Here is a 20719-nt window from a genome sequence, read left to right on the forward strand (position 1 = left end):
TAAAGTAGTTTAAAGTTAAATTAGTTTAAATTAGTCTAAAGTTTAAATTAGTTTGAAATTTAACAGTTTAAAGTGTAAAAGTATAGTTTCAAGTAATTTAAAGTTGCTACAGTGTTTCTAGTGGGTTGCTAAGGTGTTGCTAGGGTGTTGCTAGGGTGTTGCTAGGGTGTTGCTAGGTGGTTGCTAGGAGGTTTTGGGTGGTTTCTAGGGTATTGCTAGGCGGTTGCTAGGGTGTTCTGGGTTGTTGCTATGGTGTTAAGCGGTTGGTAGGGTATTCTGTGTGGTTGCTATGGTGTTGCTAGGGGGTTGATAGGGTGTTCTGGGTGGTTGCTATGGTGTTACTAGGCAGTTGCATGTCATGGGCTGTCCTACACCATAGTAAGTCAACTTTGGGCTGCTCCTGCCCCCCAGGGGTGCAACTTTTACTCCACTGTGAGGTATTTTCTTACAGAGCCTGTCAGCCTTTTCAAATGTGGTATATTACAAGTTTCTGAGAAATCATCGCTATTTAGTACGGCCTACAGTTGCTAGGGTGCTGTAACTGGTTGCTATGGTGTGTGAATTTAGAGTTTATGAGTTTAAATGAGTAAGTGTCCAGAGTTTATTAATTTATGAGTTTAATAGTTTTATGAGAGTTTATAAGAGTATGAGTTTATGAATTTAGAGTTTATGAGCTAGAATTTATAAGTTTAAATGAGTCTAAGAGTTCGGGTTTAGAGTTTATTAATTTATTATGAGTTTAAGAGTTTAAGATTAGATAGATAAGTGTCATATATAGACAGGGGCGTAGAATTTAGTAGGGACGCTAGGGACGTGTCCCTACCAATATCCAGTGACCCTGATATATCCCTAGCAATAATTTCGATCAAAACTTAAAATATATTTATAAATTGATTAGGGCAGGGCAAAAAAAATAGATTTTTCGATTAATCGTTTTTTAAAATGTGGTCGATTCAAAATCGATTCTTTCTATTTTTTTCCATATTAAGGACTCGCGGTGGTGCTGCGTCTTCTCTCTCAGCACTAGGCAAGCGCTGAATATTCACTTGCACAATCGGGCCAGCATTGCACCGTAACTAAAGTTTATCATTGATTTTACCAGTTTAAACATTCAAGCAATGTTAAACCATGCTGTGCTCGCGCACTCTCAGAGATGTCTTTCACTGCGTGCACGTTAATAAAGCCTAAATCCGCCTCACAAACAGCTCGCCAGAAACAAAAGTTTTATCACTGGATTATATCGCTTTACTGTAACAGTTAAAAACACGCAAAATTATGTCAATACTGTCTTGGTTAGTAACCTCGTAAAGACAGTCGGTTATGTCTTAAATTAGCATCAAAATCCTGTCCATTCATTGTATGCATTTAGTGTATAAGCTAGTGTACCTAAAATAAAGAGTTTTACTGTGTATACAGGTTTGTGGCTCTTAATTTATTTGTATTAATTAACCACTAGTAAACTTATGTCCACTGTTCTTTTTTTTTTTTTTTATAAATATAGGATTTGTATTACATCTATATTCATTATAGTCAAAGAATATAATCAAGAATCAAATCAGGAATCAAGAATCGAAATTGAAAATCGAATCGAGAATCAAAATTGAATCAATCTGAGAGCTTTCGAATCGAAATTGAACATGTGAATCGATACCCAGCCCTAAAATTGATGTCCCCGTCCCCACCAATTTCAAAATCAAACCTACGCCTCTGTATATAGATGAGTGTATTAGTTTAAATGAGTCTCAATAGCTCATATAGTGTATAGAATGGCAGTTTGATTGAGTCTAGGGCTTCAAAGTATTTAGATTTGAATTTTTGACAGTTGGGCAGTTTGAAAATGTGAAGATTCCACAATGTTAAGTCAATGGGTTTTAGCAAAACCGTAAGTCCGATCAGTCTGAAAAACTCGAGTCAGAACAGTTTGAGTGTCCGTGCCGAGTTTGGAGTATGTGAAGTTAAAGCTCTAGGAGGAGTAGTAGTAAGAAATTTAAGTCTCAGAAAAAGAATACTAATAATATTAAGTTTAAATAGCATTTCAGTAAGTTGACTTTCACAAGCCAAATTAAATATATATTTATATGTATATTCACATACGTGCATATCAAATATTTTATTTATCTTAATTAAATGCTTATTGATTTCAGAATTATATTTCTATGTGAAAATGGCTAGAAAATCATTATAGTGTAATGCAGTGAAATATTTTTGGGTGTTTTGTAAAACTGGCAACTTGAGTTACGCAAGTATACATAAAAATCTTTTTGTTTATATTTACAGATGCCACGACCTAAGAAAAGGGCCCGCATAGCCAAGAGGCTTGCACAACGGTGTGCAAATACAGAGGTTCCGCCGCTTCCTCTTGAAAAAAAGGCAGAGGCTGCACCGCTTCCTCTTAAAACAAGTGAAGCAGAGGTTCGGCCGCTTCCTCTTAAAAAAATGGCAGAGGCTGCACCACTTCCTCTTAAAAAAGGGCAAACAGAGGCTGAACCGCTTCCTCTTAAAACAAGTCAGGCAGAGGCTGCACAGCTCCCTCTTAAAACAAGTCGAGCCGAGGTTTTGCGGCTTCCTCGTAAAAAAATGGCTGAAAACAAAAATTCTGACAAAAATTCTGACAAAAATTCTGACAAAAATTCTGACAAAAACTCTGCTTCAAGCTCTGCTTCAAACCCAGTCAAAAACCCAGTCAAAAACCCAGTCAAAAACCCAGTCAAAAACCCAGTCAAAAACCCAGTCAAAAACCCAGTCAAAAACCCAGTCAAAAACCCAGTCAAAAACCCAGTCAAAAACCCAGTCAAAAACCCAGTCAAAAACCCAGTCAAAAACCCAGTCAAAAACCCAGTCAAAAACCCAGTCAAAAACCCAGTCAAAAACCCAGTCAAAAACCCAGTCAAAAACCCAGTCAAAAACCCAGTCAAAAACCCAGTCAAAAACCCAGTCAAAAACCCAGTCAAAAACCCAGTCAAAAACCCAGTCAAAAACCCAGTCAAAAACCCAGTCAAAAACCCAGTCAAAAACCCAGTCAAAAACCCAGTCAAAAACCCAGTCAAAAACCCAGTCAAAAACCCAGTCAAAAACCCAGTCAAAAACCCAGTCAAAAACCCAGTCAAAAACCCAGTCAAAAACCCAGTCAAAAACCCAGTCAAAAACCCAGTCAAAAACCCAGTCAAAAACCCAGTCAAAAACCCAGTCAAAAACCCAGTCAAAAACCCAGTCAAAAACCCAGTCAAAAACCCAGTCAAAAACCCAGTCAAAAACCCAGTCAAAAACCCAGTCAAAAACCCAGTCAAAAACCCAGTCAAAAACCCAGTCAAAAACCCAGTCAAAAACCCAGTCAAAAACCCAGTCAAAAACCCAGTCAAAAACCCAGTCAAAAACCCAGTCAAAAACCCAGTCAAAAACCCAGTCAAAAACCCAGTCAAAAACCCAGTCAAAAACCCAGTCAAAAACCCAGTCAAAAACCCAGTCAAAAACCCAGTCAAAAACCCAGTCAAAAACCCAGTCAAAAACCCAGTCAAAAACCCAGTCAAAAACCCAGTCAAAAACCCAGTCAAAAACCCAGTCAAAAACCCAGTCAAAAACCCAGTCAAAAACCCAGTCAAAAACCCAGTCAAAAACCCAGTCAAAAACCCAGTCAAAAACCCAGTCAAAAACCCAGTCAAAAACCCAGTCAAAAACCCAGTCAAAAACCCAGTCAAAAACCCAGTCAAAAACCCAGTCAAAAACCCAGTCAAAAACCCAGTCAAAAACCCAGTCAAAAACCCAGTCAAAAACCCAGTCAAAAACCCAGTCAAAAACCCAGTCAAAAACCCAGTCAAAAACCCAGTCAAAAACCCAGTCAAAAACCCAGTCAAAAACCCAGTCAAAAACCCAGTCAAAAACCCAGTCAAAAACCCAGTCAAAAACCCAGTCAAAAACCCAGTCAAAAACCCAGTCAAAAACCCAGTCAAAAACCCAGTCAAAAACCCAGTCAAAAACCCAGTCAAAAACCCAGTCAAAAACCCAGTCAAAAACCCAGTCAAAAACCCAGTCAAAAACCCAGTCAAAAACCCAGTCAAAAACCCAGTCAAAAACCCAGTCAAAAACCCAGTCAAAAACCCAGTCAAAAACCCAGTCAAAAACCCAGTCAAAAACCCAGTCAAAAACCCAGTCAAAAACCCAGTCAAAAACCCAGTCAAAAACCCAGTCAAAAACCCAGTCAAAAACCCAGTCAAAAACCCAGTCAAAAACCCAGTCAAAAACCCAGTCAAAAACCCAGTCAAAAACCCAGTCAAAAACCCAGTCAAAAACCCAGTCAAAAACCCAGTCAAAAACCCAGTCAAAAACCCAGTCAAAAACCCAGTCAAAAACCCAGTCAAAAACCCAGTCAAAAACCCAGTCAAAAACCCAGTCAAAAACCCAGTCAAAAACCCAGTCAAAAACCCAGTCAAAAACCCAGTCAAAAACCCAGTCAAAAACCCAGTCAAAAACCCAGTCAAAAACCCAGTCAAAAACCCAGTCAAAAACCCAGTCAAAAACCCAGTCACCTCCACAGAACTCTGAACAAAACTTTAAAATGTACAGAACTTTACATGAAAATGCTTTGAATACTTTACCTGCATGTGTTGAATTTCTACAGAAACCATTACTGAAAGGTTCCTTTCATCAAGGTGATGCCCGCTTTGGAAATTCACGTGGCAGACAGTGTGGTGCCATCAGTCTGATAGCAGTGTTGATGAGCAAGATGAAGAACGTGTTGACCTGGACAACACAAGATCTCAATGGTGTATTGGTTGCAGGAACACGCCTTTATGAATCTTTACGAAACCAGGGTAACATAAATGACCGGGAAGTCATGGGTAGGCATTACATTGCTGTCCATGAATTACCAAGGAGACATGTGCTGGGTAATACTGTCTTTTCCATAGAATATGCAGAGTCTCTCACTGGATTTGTTAATGTTGATGACTATGATGAATCCTTAAGGAATGTGGCCATGCCAGTTGATGTAGCTCTTCAGCGAGCTCTATTGAGTGCTGATGCTTTCCTTTTATGTATTTGTGCCAACACATGTGCAGTTATTAAGGAGGGCTCATGGTATGCCTTTGTTGATTCTCATGCTAACATGACAGAGACAAGTTGTGTTGCTTATCACAGCACCATAGAATCTTTGTATAACTACATTAATGAGATGGCACAGTCATTTGGGGTAATTGCGCCACGATTTGAGATAACTGGAGTTTTTGCTCATGCAGATGCTGAAGTTTCTCACTCGCTGGAGGCAGACCGCAGCAGTTTTCCATGCTCTTCTGGTAAAGCACTTTACAGTGAAGTTCTAAAACGCAAACCTAAGGTATGCAAATCTGTGACGACTGAGGTAAGGTCATCTGTCTTTCAATCACCTGAGGCTGAAGTTCAAAATACAAGCACTGATGTTCCCATGCCACAACCAGTGTGTAATGTGTTGCCGAGTAAAGGAAAAAGGGGGAGAAGTAAAAATCAGTATGAACTATCAGAGAAATGGGTTACGAAGTCCCACTCGCTGGAGGCAGACCGCAGCAGTTTTCCATGCTCTTCTGGTAAAGCACTTTACAGTGAAGTCTTAAAACGCAAACCTAAGGTATGCAAATCTGTGACGACTGAGGTAAGGTCACCTGACTTTCAATTACCTGAGGTTGAAGTTCAAAATACAAGCAATAATGTTCCCATGTCACAGCCGGTGTGTAATGTATTGCCGAGTAAAGGAAAAAGGGGGAGAAGAAAAAAGCAGGATGAGCAGGTCTCTGAGAAACGGGTTGAAAAATCTCATGTTGAAAATGTTGTAGATGACATAATTATTACTGATGTTTCAATTCCAGAAATATTTTTTTCTCTCTTGACTGTTAGAGATCAGCAAGCTTTATGTGAACTTTTGCTTTTGACAAATGATAACAGTGACTGTGATGTTGCAACAAACTTTGGTCCCATTGCAGGTCCGTGTCAGACAAAGAGTATCAAACCAGATGGTAACTGCTTTTTCAGATCACTGGCATATGCGATTTGTGGAAGTGAGGACAAACATTTGAAGATTCGCCGTGCAGTTGTCAAACACCTGAAAATGAACGCTTCAATATTTGAGAGGTATGTGAGAAGTGAGTATACTTCAGTAGAGGACTACTTGATACAATCTAGAGTCTATTATTCTGGGTCATGGGTCACTGAAATTGACATCTTTGCTTCTGCTGATCTATTTAAAACAACAATAATGACTTTTAATGATGGCCGGTGGAATGCACACAAACCTACTGGAGAGGTAATTGTAAACAATGCAATATATTTGAAAAACTGTAATGGTAATCATTATGAAGTTGTGACATGTGTCAAGCACAGAGATCAAGACATTTGCGCAGCAAAGTGTGGGAATGCTACTTCAAATGAGGTGAGAATGCTATGTCTGCGTAAAAGGAAGGTAAGTGACGCTGCAGAATGTGACCAAGAGACCAAGAGACAGAAACAATGGAAGTATGAGAAGTCCAAGTATGATAGTGACATTGATTTCAGACAGAATAAAATTGCCCATGCCAAAACAAAATACCGTGATGTTCAGTTTCAGAAACATGTTTGCCAGTATTCTCAGATGAAATATAAAAATAATGTCTCATTTCAGGCAACTGTACGTGAGTATTCCAAGAAGAAATATCTTCAAAACCTGGCCTTTAACACAAGAGTGCGTGAGTATTCCAAGAAGAAATATCTTCAAAACCTGGCCTTTAACACAAGAGTGCGTGAGTATTCCAAGAAGAAATATCTTCAAAACCTGGCCTTTAACACAAGAGTACGTGAGTATTCCAAGAAGAAATATCTTCAAAACCTGGACTTTAAAGTAAGAGTGCGTGAGTATTCTAAGACAAAATATCACAAAGATGTAAACTTTCATTTCAGTAAAATACAAAAAGGCTGTGAGGTATATGCAAAAAAAAGGGAAAAACAGAAAGACATTGGTGTTGCCATTGCTGGTTTTCGTCAAGAAGTGAGTAGAGGTCCAGAGTTTGTGTGCTGTGTTTGTCACCGTTTACTTTTCAGAAAGCAGGTTACTGAATGCAAACCAGAATGCTATGAAGACAAAGGAGACAAAATTGCTGCTTTGGCAAGAAGATGCATCACCCTGAGGTATGTGCATGTTTGTGATGAAAAATGTCATAATACTTCTGGTTTTTCTCCAAGGTGCAAATTGTGGATTTGTCCAACCTGTCATCGAAAAATTATCAGTGGAAAACTGCCTGAAGAGAGTGTTGCTAACAATATGCATTTGGTGGACATTCCAAATCAACTAAAGTGTCTTAACTCTTTGGAACAACATCTTGTGGCACGTAATATTCCTTTTTTGAAGTTACTCTGTCTTCCCCGTGGAAAACAAAATGGCTGCCATGGACCGGTGGTGTGTGTTCCTGTAAATACTGCAGATGTGTCAAATATTCTTCCACGAAATGAATGTGATGACAAGATGATAAGGATAAAACTGAAGCGCAAGTTAACCTACAAAGGGCATTATGAGTACAAGCATGTTCACACTGATCGTGTTAGAAATGCTCTGCGACGTTTGATCAGGTGCAATAAATGGTACAAGGATGTGGAGATTAATGAACAATGGATCAACTCTTTGAATGAACCAGAAGAGAATGTTGCTGAAGAAATGGAGGAACAAGCTGACGTTGAAAAGAGTGAAGAGGAAAATGATACTGAAGAACAGCCAGAGGAAGACTTGACTTACATCAAAGAGCAGAGTGGTCTTTTGTCAGACACATGTTTACAACCTGTCGATCTTGGTTCAGAAGTAATTGATCAGCACTTTCAAGATGTATTAAATGTGGCACCAGCTGAAGGTAACAGTCCTGTTAAATTACTGTCTGATAAAAGCAATGAAGCAAAATGTTTTCCTGTTCTCTTTCCAACTGGTGGTCCAACATTCCATGATGAGAGAGAAAGAAAGATCACACTGTCACGATACTTGAATGCAAGAATCCTCAACGCAGATGGACGTTTTGCACGGAGTACAGACTTTATTTTCTATGCACAATACATGTCGGAGTTGGATCAAATTGTATCTAATGTTTCTATTGCTTTGCGAAAAGGGTCGGACAAGAGGTTGTTGCAAGGAGTAACCTCGGATATGCTGACAAACCCAGAGTCGTTAGCTAAAATATTGAATTATGATGAAGGATACAAATTTTTGAGACCAGTCCGTGGAACGCCACCCTATTGGCAATCGACTCAAAAAGACCTTTTTGCTCTCATAAGACAACTAGGTATTCCAACTTTCTTTGCATCCTTTAGCTCTGCTGATCTCAGATGGCCTGAAATGATCAACACCATCCTGGAGCAAGAACAGAAAAATGTCAGTGTTGATGAGCTTGACTGGTCTGAGAAATGTGGACTAATTCGACGAAACCCAGTCACTGCTGCAAGGATGTTTGATTATAGATGGCATTGTTTTTTGAAGGATGTCATTATGTCACCTGCTCAACCTATTGGAAAGATCAAAGACTACTTCTATCGTGTAGAGTTTCAACAGCGTGGATCTCCTCATGTTCATTGTCTGTTTTGGGTTGAAAATGCTCCAAAGTTAAATGAAGACAACGAAGACAGTGATGCTTTGGTTGCTGCTTTCATAGATCATTATATCACTTGTGAGACACCAGGAGATGATGACGCAGAACTTTATGAGACTGTGAACAGTGTTCAAAAGCACAGCAGAAGACATTCCAAGACATGCCGGAAGAAAAACACAGTGTGTAGATTTAATTTTCCACGGCCTCCATCTAGCCGCACCTTTATAACAAGAGCTATACGAGATGACTTGAAAGGCAATGATGGAAATGAGACTGCAAGTGCAATTCTGAAGAAAATCAAAACTGCGTTAACAGAATCTGAAGTCAATTTTGATTCAACAGATGCCTTTTTCCAATCCATTGGAATTAATCAAGCTGTGTTTGAGAAGGCGTACAAGAAATGTTCTAAAAAGAAAAGTGTCGTCTTGAAACGAAGTCCAAAAGATGTTTGGGTAAATCAATATAACCCTCATTTATTGCGTGCATGGCAAGGCAACATGGATATCCAGTATGTCACAGATGCTTACTCTGTAGTGGTTTATATTATTAGTTACATCACAAAAGCAGAACAAGAAATGGGACTGTTGTTGCAACGTGCACAAAATGAAGCTATGAATGGAAATCTTGAAGCAAGATCATCATTAAAAATGTTGGGAAGTGTATATCTACACAACAGAGAAGTTTCAGCACAAGAGGCAGTGTATCGCCTAACAGGTATGCACTTGAAAGAATGCTCTCGCAAAGTCCAGTTTATTCCAATTGGAACTGATCCTGTGAAGATGAGTTTGCCTTTGCGTGTTCTCCAAAACAAAGATGACCATTGTGGTGAAGAGAATTTTTGGATGAATAGTTTGGTTGACCGATACAAGAGTAGACCAAAAACAGAACATTTTGAGATTCTGTGTCTGGGCAGTTTTTGTTCAGAATACAGGATATTGTCAACATCTGAGCTATCTTCACAAAACAAAGAAAATGTGATCAAGCTTGACAACAATTGTGGTTATATGATAAGAAGAACTCGAACTGAACCTGCAGTAATAAGGTATCCAAGATTTTCACCAACAAAAGATCCTGAGAAGTACTATCATTCACTGCTACAACTTTTTTTACCACATTATGAAGATTACCAGCTGAAGCCTGAGAAGTTCCACACTTATGAGGATTTCTACAACAATGGTGCTGTGAAATGCGGAAGTAATGTGACTGAAGTAAAATCTATTGTTGATTCTAATCGAGCACTGTTTGAAAAGGACAGCGATGAAATGGACCGAGCTCAACAGGTTTTGGAGCTGGGTGTTGATTTGGAAGATGCTTGGGCTGCATTGTGTCCTGAAACAGAGAAGGAGCGCCATGAATGTATCGAGCTAAAGAAGAATAACGTACTTCCTGAAGAAGATGATTCTGACACACTTATTCCAGATCTTGTAGCGAACCCTCGAACTGCATTCACAATTGAGAACAGTAATGCTGCAATGTCTCGAGATGAAGCATTGGGTTTACTAAGATCATTAAATGCTAAACAGTCTGCAATATTTTACAAAGTTCGCGACTGGTGTTTACAAAAACTGCATGGAGAAAATCCTGAACCGTTTCGCTTGTTTGTTACTGGTGGAGCAGGCACAGGAAAAAGCCATTTAATCAAAGCAATATGCTATGAATCTTCTAGACTCTTGTCTCAGCTGTCTGACAACCCTGATGAGCGGAGTGTGATTTTATGTGCATCAACTGGAGTAGCTGCATACAACATTGGCGCTGCTACCATACACCACACTTTTTCAATTGGTGCTAATGTCAAACTGCCATATCAACCACTAAGTGATGACAAAATCAATTCTCTGCGTTCCAAACTTGGATGTTTGCAGATTTTGATTATTGATGAAGTATCCATGGTTGACCATCACCTTTTGTCATATGTTCATGGGAGATTGAGACAAATCAAACAAACTGGTGATTACTCCCTCTTTGGAAAAGTAAGTCTTGTAGCTGTAGGAGATTTTTATCAGCTGCCGCCTGTCAAAGGAACTCCACTCTATGCTGATACAAAAGGAGTGAACCTTTGGGAAAACCACTTTGAAATTGCTGAATTAACTGAAGTTGTTCGGCAACAAGATGTAACTTTTGCTGAAACCTTAAATCGTCTGAGAGTTCGTAAAAAGAATGAACCTCTAAGCTCAGGTGACATCAACATGTTGAAGCAACGTGAAACAGGAGAAGAATGCGGTGATGTTCATATATTTCCTACAAATAAAGAGGTTGATGAATACAATATTCAGAGACTAAATGAGGTTTGTCCTGAGGCAATCAGTATTCGAGCTCAAGACTTTGAGAGAAATCCAAAAACTGGAAGGATTGAAAAAAAAGTTGGATTTCATTTAACCGTTTTCAACTCCTGTTTGGCTAAATGTGTTTCCTTGGGTGTTGGAGCAAGAGTTATGTTAAAGAAAAATATTAATGTTTCGGATGGACTTGTGAATGGAGCATTTGGTACAGTTGTCCATATTAGCAGAAGTCAAAATCAGGACGACGATGATTATGATGATGACTTTCCATCAGCCATTCATGTGGAATTTGATGATCCAAATGTGGGAAAAATTCAGAGATCAAACCAACGACATAGATTTTCCCAAAATTCTACAGTAATTGAAGTTCAAGAAGATCAAGTCACAACCAACGGTGGATTAAGGCGCCAATTTCCACTTAGACTGGCATGGGCATGCACTGTTCACAAAGTCCAAGGGCTCACAGTAGATAAAGCTGTCGTATCCCTTGACAAGATCTTTACTTCAGGACAAGCATATGTTGCATTGAGTCGTGTGAGAACTCTCAATGGACTAATTATTCAAAACTTCAAGGAGTCTGTAATATACTGTAATGATCAAATTGACTTGGCAATGAAAAATATACCAAAATTTCCATTAGAAAGTCACACTTTCTCAAAGACACCTGGTATATTTACAATTGCTCTTCAGAATGTGCAAAGTCTTCAAGCTCATGTTCAAGATATTCAAGCTCACAGACAACTTATGAATGCAGATTGTATTTGTTTAACTGAAACATGGCTAAAAGTTGAAGACCAAGTACAAATACCAGGATTTATTTTCAAGCATAATCCAAGAGCTAAGTGCTATGACAACAGCACTCCCCTTTTCAGTAATTTAAAACAACAGCGAGGAGGTGGGGTTGCTATTTACTGTTGTGAAAACATGTTTTTTAAAGTCATCATTCCAGAACCTTGCAATTTGGAATGTTTGTACTTCTCAGTTCCACATATCAGTTTGAATGCTGCTCTGCTGTACAGGCCTAATTCATATCAAATTGATGTGTTTCGACAAAATCTGTTACATGTCATTACTGAGCTGGAAAAACATCCAGGAAAAAAAGTAATTATGGGAGACTTCAATGAGGACATCTTAACATCATCTTCAATTGGGACACTAATGGAAGTCCATGGATACAGTCAACATGTGCAATGTCCTACAACTGAAAAGGGTACGTTAATAGACCATGTCTATATTAAAGATGCAGAAAATGTTACAATTGAAATTGTTTCAACTTACTATAGTTACCATGAAGCAATACTAGTTTCAGTAAGGTAATTGACATTTCTGACACATAATGAAGACTGTATAACTGCATTTTTCTTTTCTGTGCCCCTGCCCTGCTACAATTAATCTGAGATTGAGGTCCATGAAGGTCTGTTCAAGTTCACAAGTGAAAACGGTATGTTATTAGACCATTTATTTCAAATCATTTCAATAAGAAAATGATTCATTTGTTGTAATTTCTGCAAGTCCACTAGTATGCTATCAAGAAAGGTTTACTCATGTAAGGTAATATGTCTGATTTATGCAGCACGCTGAACTAAGAAATGTATATAATTACACTGTCTATTCTGTTTTTGTTCGTACAATGTGACGCACATCTTGAGATTCCAAGGTCTATACAGTCCTGACCATTCCATACCAAGTTCTATCCATTGTTCATCGGGCACAAACCAGCACCTCCCATAATTGCTCTTCTTTCTGGAGCTCCAAAGCTACATCCAGTCAAGGTTTTTGTAGTTTTTATGCATTAAATTTGTGTTTGATTTTTCTTCATTTTAGACAATGGTTTTGTTTTTTAGCTGAATTTGTTTTTGATCTAATTTCTGCCAGTCTAAGCCATCCAAACAACACTGGATGCTTCCAATCAGCATAGGAAGCATCCACAAAGACTGCCTGCATTCCTACAGTTGTCTTATAAAATGCAATTAAGTTAATAGGATTACAAGAAAACATCTAAAAATGATCTAGAAAACTTCACATAGAAAGGTAAGTTGACATGATTGTGTACATTTTAATAGTTTAAAAAGAAAATATTTAAGGCACTATCAACTAACAATATAATTTCAGATTTATAAACTGTATGTTATCTTACCTTTTTGTCAGTAATTTTTTTTTTTTTGATTTCTGAAACACTGAAGTCATAATTCCTCCATATACCCATCACAAGATTTTCTGCTCCATGAACTCCTCTATAGAAGCACACAAAATAAAAATAATATCTTTTTTGATCAGCTATGTCTGCAAAGCTTGAATGAAAGCATGTCAATTTCAGTTAACAGATTATCTACATTAATGGCAATATGTTTTTGTGTAAACTGCTTCACTTTCATCAAGCAGTTTGTTATATGTATGTAATCTCTGCAGATTTCTGAATGAACTGAAGTTATAATTTCCTCCATATGTCATCACAAGATTATCTGCACCATGAACTTTTATAAAGAATCGCACAACTATTAAGATGGTAAGTTTTATTGAAGTAAATTTAAGTTGTGGACATTTATACAAGCACTGATAATCTACTAATGGTACACTTTCAGATTTGTGCAGCAACTCTAACTACTGTTGATATTTTGAAGTCCACATATCCCTATACAAATGTCCACAAAAGGTAAGCTATCAGACCATGTCTATATTAGTTGTGAAATGTTTAATGTGAAGACTTCACTTATAGCACTTGTTGAATGAATGTAATATTTTCAGATTTCTGAAATTCACCAAAGTCCTAACTTCCTCCATACATCCATCACAAGATTATCTGCACCATGAACTTTTATAAAGAATCACACAACTATTAAGACCGTAAGTTTTATTGAAGTAAATTAAGTTGTAGACATTTATACAAGCACTGATTAATCTACTAATGGTACACTTTCAGATTTGTGCAGCAACGCTAACTACTGTTGATATTTTGAAGTCCACATATCCCTATACAAATGCCCATAAAAGGTAAGCTAACAGGCCATGTCCATGTTAGTTATGAAATGTTTAATGTTAAGATTTCACTTATAGCACTTTGTTGAATGGATGTAATATTTTCAGATTTCTGAAATTCACAGAAGTCATAATTTCCTCCATATACCCATCACAAGATTCTCTGCTCCATGAACTTTTATAAAGAAGCGCACAACTGATAAAACAGTAAGTTTTATTGAAGTAAATTTAAGTTGTGGACATTTATACAAACACTGATTAATCTAATGGTACATTTTCAGATTTGTGCAGCAACTCTAACTACTGTTGATATTTTGAAGTCCACATATCCCTATACAAATGTCCACAAAAGGTAAGCTAACAGACCATGTCTGTGTTAGTTGTGAAATGTTTAATATGAAAACTTCACTTATAGCACTTTGTTGAATGAATGTAATATTTTTTAGATTTCTGAAATTCACCAAAGTCCTAACTTCCTCCATATATCCATCACAAGATTATCTACACCATGAACTTTTATAAAGAATCGCACAACTATTAAGACAGTAAGTTGTATTGAAGTAAATTTAAGTTGTGGACATTTATCCAATCACTGATTAATCTACTAATGGTACACTTTCAGATTTGTGCAGAAACTCTAACTACTGTTGATATTTTGAAGTCCACATATCCCTATACAAATGTCCACAAAAAGTAAGCTAACAGACCATGTCCATGTTCGTTATGAAATGTTTAATGTTAAGATTTCACTTATAGCACTTTGTTGAATGAATGTAATATTTTCAGATTACTAAAATTCACCCAAGTCATAATTTCCTCCATATACCCATCACAAGATCCTCTGCTCCATGAACTTTTATAAAGAAGCGCACAACTGATAAAACGGTAAGTTTTATTATTAAAGTAAATTTAAGTTGTGGACATTTATACAAGCACTGATTAATCTAATGGTACACTTTCAGATTTGTGCAGAAACTCGTACTATTGATATTTTGAAGTCCACATATCCCTAAACAAATGTCCACAAACAGAAAGGTAACAGACCATGGCTATGTTAGTTGTGAAATGTTTAATGTGAAGACTTTACTTATAGCACTTTGTTCAATGAATGTAATATTTTCAGATATCTGAAATGCACTGAAGTCAAAACTTCCTCACATATACCAATGAAAAGATTGTATGCGGCATTAACTTCTCTAAAGTGTACAACTGATTAAAAAAGGTAATGTATAATGCATATATTCAAACTAGTTACTGAAAACATATCATTTTTGTGATTTGGTTTATTTCTTTTCCCCTTCTAGAAATAGTGACAACAACATTCTTCTGAACTATCAATTCAAAAATTGTTCTGAAAAAACTTTAAACCTATGCAGGCAGTCAATAGTCAATTGTTATTTTACAAATGAATACATAATCTCCACAGTAACAATGTTGAATGGATGGCTTGTATTACATTTGGCCTATGTATAGTTACTTTAATATGTGCCAGCCAAAAGAGGATGGCCTGCCCCTGCTGAGTCTGGTTCCTCTCAAGGTTTCTTCCTTTGCCACTACGCTGATTATGCTCCAGCCCTTGGTCCATGATGTTCCACACTGCTATCTATGGGAGTTTTTCCTTGCCACTGTCGCCTTTTTGGCTTGCTCACTGGGGTATTAAGGCACAACATGTTAAATAAAGTAATAAAGATTTTTTTTTAAATAAATTGAGTGAAATATACTTTGTCTCTGTAGCCATATACTTCATTTTAATGTCTTTGATTTTCTACTTGTATTAAATGGATGTAGACACTATATTTAGTATATGAATTGATTCTACAAACTTGGTGTCTTTTACAAAAAGTGCATCATAAAACAGCTTAGTGGATCGAGCATTTACATAATTTTCATTTAATTTGTAGTAAGCTATAATTTTTTAACAGTTGTTTTTATTTTGAAATATTAAAATTAGTAAGTGACTGTCTTCAGGACAACAGTTAAAATGTTGTCAAACTTGAATGTTTTAACTTTAAGTATTGTCAGTGGGCAAAGTTAAACTATTATATATGCATTTGTTTGGTTTAAAGCTTTATGTAGTTAACTTGAAATTTATAAAAGCCAGCCTAATTAAAAAAAATTAAGTTTACTTAGACCATGACAAACATCCAATCACACCCTTCTACTCTCTAGCTCACTACACACAATACACAAAAGGAAATTGACATGACCATGAACACACAAAGGCAAAAAGTATTAATATGAAGAAAACCGCTTACATTGCAAGAATAGTAGATTGTCAAGGACCGCTATAGCAATCCTTTTTTCACAAAACTTTCTGGATACTCGAGAATGAAAGAATGAACAATGTTTCTAAAACCAAAAGAAAGATTAAAACAATGCTTACCTGGATAATAAAGGAACAATTTTATAAAGTTGGACAGGACTCTAACTCACAATCTCTGGGTGATGTGACTGTTACTCATCTAGTAGGACCATTGGGGAAAATTGTTTTTTTTTATATATGTTTTTTACCAAGATGCCAAAGTTCCATTAATCAAGTCAAGCATGAATCTTTATATGAATGTGCCACATCATATTCTAATGATTACTTTTCAGAAAGACACTATGTCTGTAACACAATGGTTTTGGCTCATGGCACATGGTTAAGCTTACGCTTAAGCTGCAGAGGATATGCTTCAGTGTAAGAATGAGCACACAATAATCACACAAAAGAATTACTTGGCATCTCAACCAGTTAACCATGCTAAGATCTCTTAATGCTAATGTAACTTATGGTTAGCTAATGTGGAGCCAGAAGAGAAAAAAGAGCAGAAATAGAATGTACATGAAGAAGAGATAGGTTCAGAAGTACTTATGGATGAAATGAAAACAAGCTGCTGCAGCGCAATAGATTAGAACAATGCAGGAATCAACACAATTTTTATACTCATCCAACACGGGGTTCAAACCCACAATCGGAACGGCTCGGGATTTGTAACACATGGTTTAGCCGATTGCGCCACTCAGAGGACGTGAATTTCAATGCAGCAGAGGAGAGGGTTCAGTGTGAGAATGAGTTCACAAAAAAGTTCCATAAGCATGCTAAGCTATCTTAATGCTAATTTAGCTTATTACGTGGTACATCCAATCCTGGCAAAATAGACATCCTCGGATTCGACATGATGCAAGGAATCGATAGACACCAATTTTATGATTTTGTGACAAACTGTTCACAAGTTACAGCCTCTGAACCAATGTTGGGTCGAACTTGTTAAATTTGCGACATCATAACTTTTTTTTTCCAGTATAGCAAAAAAATCGGGAACAGTACTTCTGTGCGGCTCGGTCCGAAGATCATTTGAGCAAATTTTGGACAAATTTGGACAAATTTTGAAGGAGGAGTAGCGAAAAAACGGTTTTACATTCGCTCCAATATGGCGGCCAGTCACATTGTTGGAAAATGATAAATGAGATATCGTCTGAATCGGCATAAACCAAGGATCATAATGACATAAAGAATTCAAAATTTGAACAATATTTTAAAATGTTATAAGCGTTTTTAAAAAAAAAAATGATATCTCTGGAACACTAGGTGGCGCTGTGATCAAACTTCTCAGGTACCTTCGGGCCATGCTAATGATGATCCATACCAAATTTGGTGAAGAAATTTCAAATAGTTTAAAAGATATTGCAAATTATGACAAAATTCAAAATGGCAGACACGTGGTACATCCCATCATGGCAATATTGATATCCACGGATTCGGCATGATGCAAGGAATCCATAGATACCACAATTATGATTTTCTGACAAACTTTTCAAAAGTTATTGGCCAAAATAGCAATTTGTCATATCTCATGACCCGTAGGTGGCGCTATTCCCAACTTTGGAATGGGACCTCAGAACATGCTTCTGATGAAGTGTACCAATTTTCGTTTCCATTGATCAAACTTTGGCCGAGATACAGCCTCTTAGCCAATTTTGGGTGGACCTCGTTAAGTTTGCAACATTATAACTTTTTTTTTCCAGTATAACAAAAAAATCGGGAACAGTACTTTTATGCGGCTCAGTCTGAAGATCATTTGAGTGCATGTTTGGAGAAAATTGGACAAAATTTGAAGGAGGAGTAGCGAAAAAACTGAATACTGTGCATTTCAAAATGGCCACTACTGTAATGGGCGGGGTCTTAATGTAAGGTATTGGTTGTGATCAGCATGATGAGTGGAATCAGGTGTACTAAGTTTCATGTCTCTAGATCAAAGGGTTCAAAAGTTATAACCATTTCAATGTTGAATTTTTGAACTGGTGGTGGCGCTATAGAGTTGGTCCTAGAGGGTCAAAAATTGGTCCAATTACTATTCATTAGCATCACTACAAGTGTGCCAAATTTCATCATTTTCCTATGTACGGTTCATAGGGCTGCCATAGACTCCCATTCACGGAATAATAATAATAATAATAAGAAAACCAACAGATACAATAGGTGCCTCTGCACCTTCGGTGCTTGGCCCCTAATAATAAGAATATAGCTGCAAGCAGCAACACGGGGCCAAGCCCTGCAAGGCACCGCAATTAGAACAAGTACAGCAAAGTTCAAAGGCTTAGCAGAACAAGTACTGCAAACTGCAAGTACAGCAAGCTGCAAGTACAGCAAGTACTGCAAGTACAGCAAACACAGCAAGTACAGCAAGTACTGCAAACACAGCAAGTACAGCAAGTACTGCAAGCACAGCAAGCACAGCAAGTACTGCAAGTACAGCAGCGCATCAAGCATTTAAGCACCAATAGCAGTGCAGAGCCGCAAGAACAAAAAGAGAACAAATTGAATATACATGTAAATGAAGCACAGCGAGCATTTAAGCACCAACAGCAGAGCAGAGCCGGAAGGAATTGAAATGACAACTTTATACACAATTTTAAAGTCGTCTCACATGGGACTCGAACCCACAACCACAATGGTTTGGGATTCGAGAAGCATGGTTTAGCCGATTGCGCCACTCAGAGGACGTGAATTTCAAACCAGCAGAGGAGAGGGTTCAGTGTGAGAATGAGTTCACAAAAAAGTTCCATGACATGTTAACCAGATTAGCATGCTAAGCTAGCTTATTGCTAATTTAGCTTATGACGTGGTACATCCAATCCTGGCAAAATAGATATCATCGGATTCGACATGATGCAAGGAATCGATAGACACCAATTTTATGATTTTGTGATAAACTGTTCACAAGTTACAGCCTCTTAGCCAATTTTGGGTTGACCTTGTTAAATTTGTGACATCATAACTTTTTTATTACAGTATAGCAAAAAAATCGGGAACAGTACTTTTATGCGGCTCGGTCCGAAGATCATTTGAGCAAATTTTGGACAATTTTGGACAAATTTTGAAGGAGGAGTAGCGAAAAAACTGTTTTACATTCGCTCCAATATGGCGGCCAGTCACATTGTTGGAAAATGACAAATGAGATATCGTCTAAATCGGCATAAACCAAGGAACATACTGTCATAAAGAACTCAAAATTTGAACAATATTTTCAAATGTTATAAGCGTTTTTTCAAAAAACAATGATATATCTGGAACACTAGGTGGCGCTGTGATCAAACTTCTCATGTCGCTTTAGGACATGGTGTCGGTCATCCCTACCAAATTGTGTGCTGATATGTCAAATAGTTTAAAAGATATTGCAATTTATGACAAAATTCAAAATGGCGGACACGTGGTACATCCCATCATGGCAAAATCGATATCCACGGATTCGGCATGATGCAAGGAATCCATAGATACCACAATTATGATTTTCTGACAAACTGTTCAAAAGTTATTGGTCAAAATAGCAATTGTTCATATCTCATGACCCATAGGTGGCGCTATTCCCAACTTTGCATTGGAACCTCAACACATGCTTCTGATGAAGTGTACCAATTTTCGTTTTGATTGATCAAACTTTGGCCGAGATACAGCCTCTTAGCCTATTTTGGGTGGACCTCGTTAAGTTTGCGACATTATAACTTTTTTTTTCCAGTATAACAAAAAAATCGGGAACAGTACTTTTATGCGGCTCAGTCTGAAGATCATTTGAGTGCATGTTTGGAGAAAATTGGACAAAATTTGAAGGAGGAGTAGCGAAAAAACTGAATACTGTACATTTCAAAATGGCCACTACTGTAATGGGCGGGGTCTTAATGTAAGGTATTGGTTGTGATCAGCATGATGAGTGGAATCAGGTGTACTAAGTTTCATGTCTCTAGATCAAAGGGTTCAAAAGTTATAACCATTTCAATGTTGAATTTTTGAACTGGTGGTGGCGCTATAGAGTTGGTCCTAGAGGGTCAAAAATTGGTCCAATTACTATTCACTAGCATCACTACAAGTGTGCCAAATTTCATCATTTTCCTATGTACGGTTCATAGGGCTGCCATAGACTTCCATTTGCGGAAGAAGAAGAAGAAGAATAATAATAAGAAAACCAACAGATACAATAGGTGCCTCTGCACCTTCGGTGCTTGGCCCCTAAAAACTAACAGATACAATAGGTGCCTCTGCACCTTCGGTGCTTGGCCCCTAATAATAAGAAAACCAACAGATACAATAGGTGCCTCTGCACCTTCGGTGCTTGGCCCCTAAAAACCAACAGATACAATAGGTGCCTCTGCACCTTCGGTGCTTGGCCCCTAATAATACTACAAATTCTAAGAATAAAAAATAAAAATATAAATATATGAGAATAAAAGTATCACAGTTGTCACAAGTATCACATATATTACAGTGTTTTATTATGTGAATTACAGTGAATATTATGAATAAATAAATCTACATATAAGTATCACCTGAGTTGTAGGATATTGCACTAAACAGTGGGAGTATTGCACTTAAAGCATATGCCTTGGGAGGTGTGTTAACTGTTCAGGAGGGATATGGCCTGT

The 20719-nt window shown here is 37.5% G+C and overlaps 1 protein-coding gene across 1 annotated transcript in view; it reads left to right on the top strand.

Moving 5' to 3' along the window:
* LOC130077158 (uncharacterized) overlaps positions 1-15495 on the top strand; it is a 50879-nt gene extending 35384 nt beyond the window's left edge. The window contains exons 6-16 of the mRNA XM_056242303.1: positions 4616-4808; positions 5949-7125; positions 12242-12284; positions 12493-12532; positions 12566-12615; positions 12725-12874; positions 13253-13496; positions 13928-14026; positions 14101-14171; positions 14943-15041; positions 15124-15495. Coding sequence (XP_056098278.1) covers positions 4616-4808; positions 5949-7125; positions 12242-12284; positions 12493-12516 — 1437 coding nt within the window. The 3' untranslated portion in view covers positions 12517-12532; positions 12566-12615; positions 12725-12874; ... (3 more) ...; positions 14943-15041; positions 15124-15495. The remainder of the gene's footprint in view (positions 1-4615; positions 4809-5948; positions 7126-12241; positions 12285-12492; positions 12533-12565; positions 12616-12724; positions 12875-13252; positions 13497-13927; positions 14027-14100; positions 14172-14942; positions 15042-15123) is intronic.
* Positions 15496-20719: the final 5224 nt, after the last annotated feature.

This window comes from Rhinichthys klamathensis, unplaced genomic scaffold, assembly GCF_029890125.1.
Source record: "Rhinichthys klamathensis goyatoka isolate OS25496 unplaced genomic scaffold, OSU_Roscu_1.1 h1tg000721l_1, whole genome shotgun sequence".
Taxonomy (NCBI): Eukaryota; Metazoa; Chordata; class Actinopteri; order Cypriniformes; family Leuciscidae; genus Rhinichthys; species Rhinichthys klamathensis.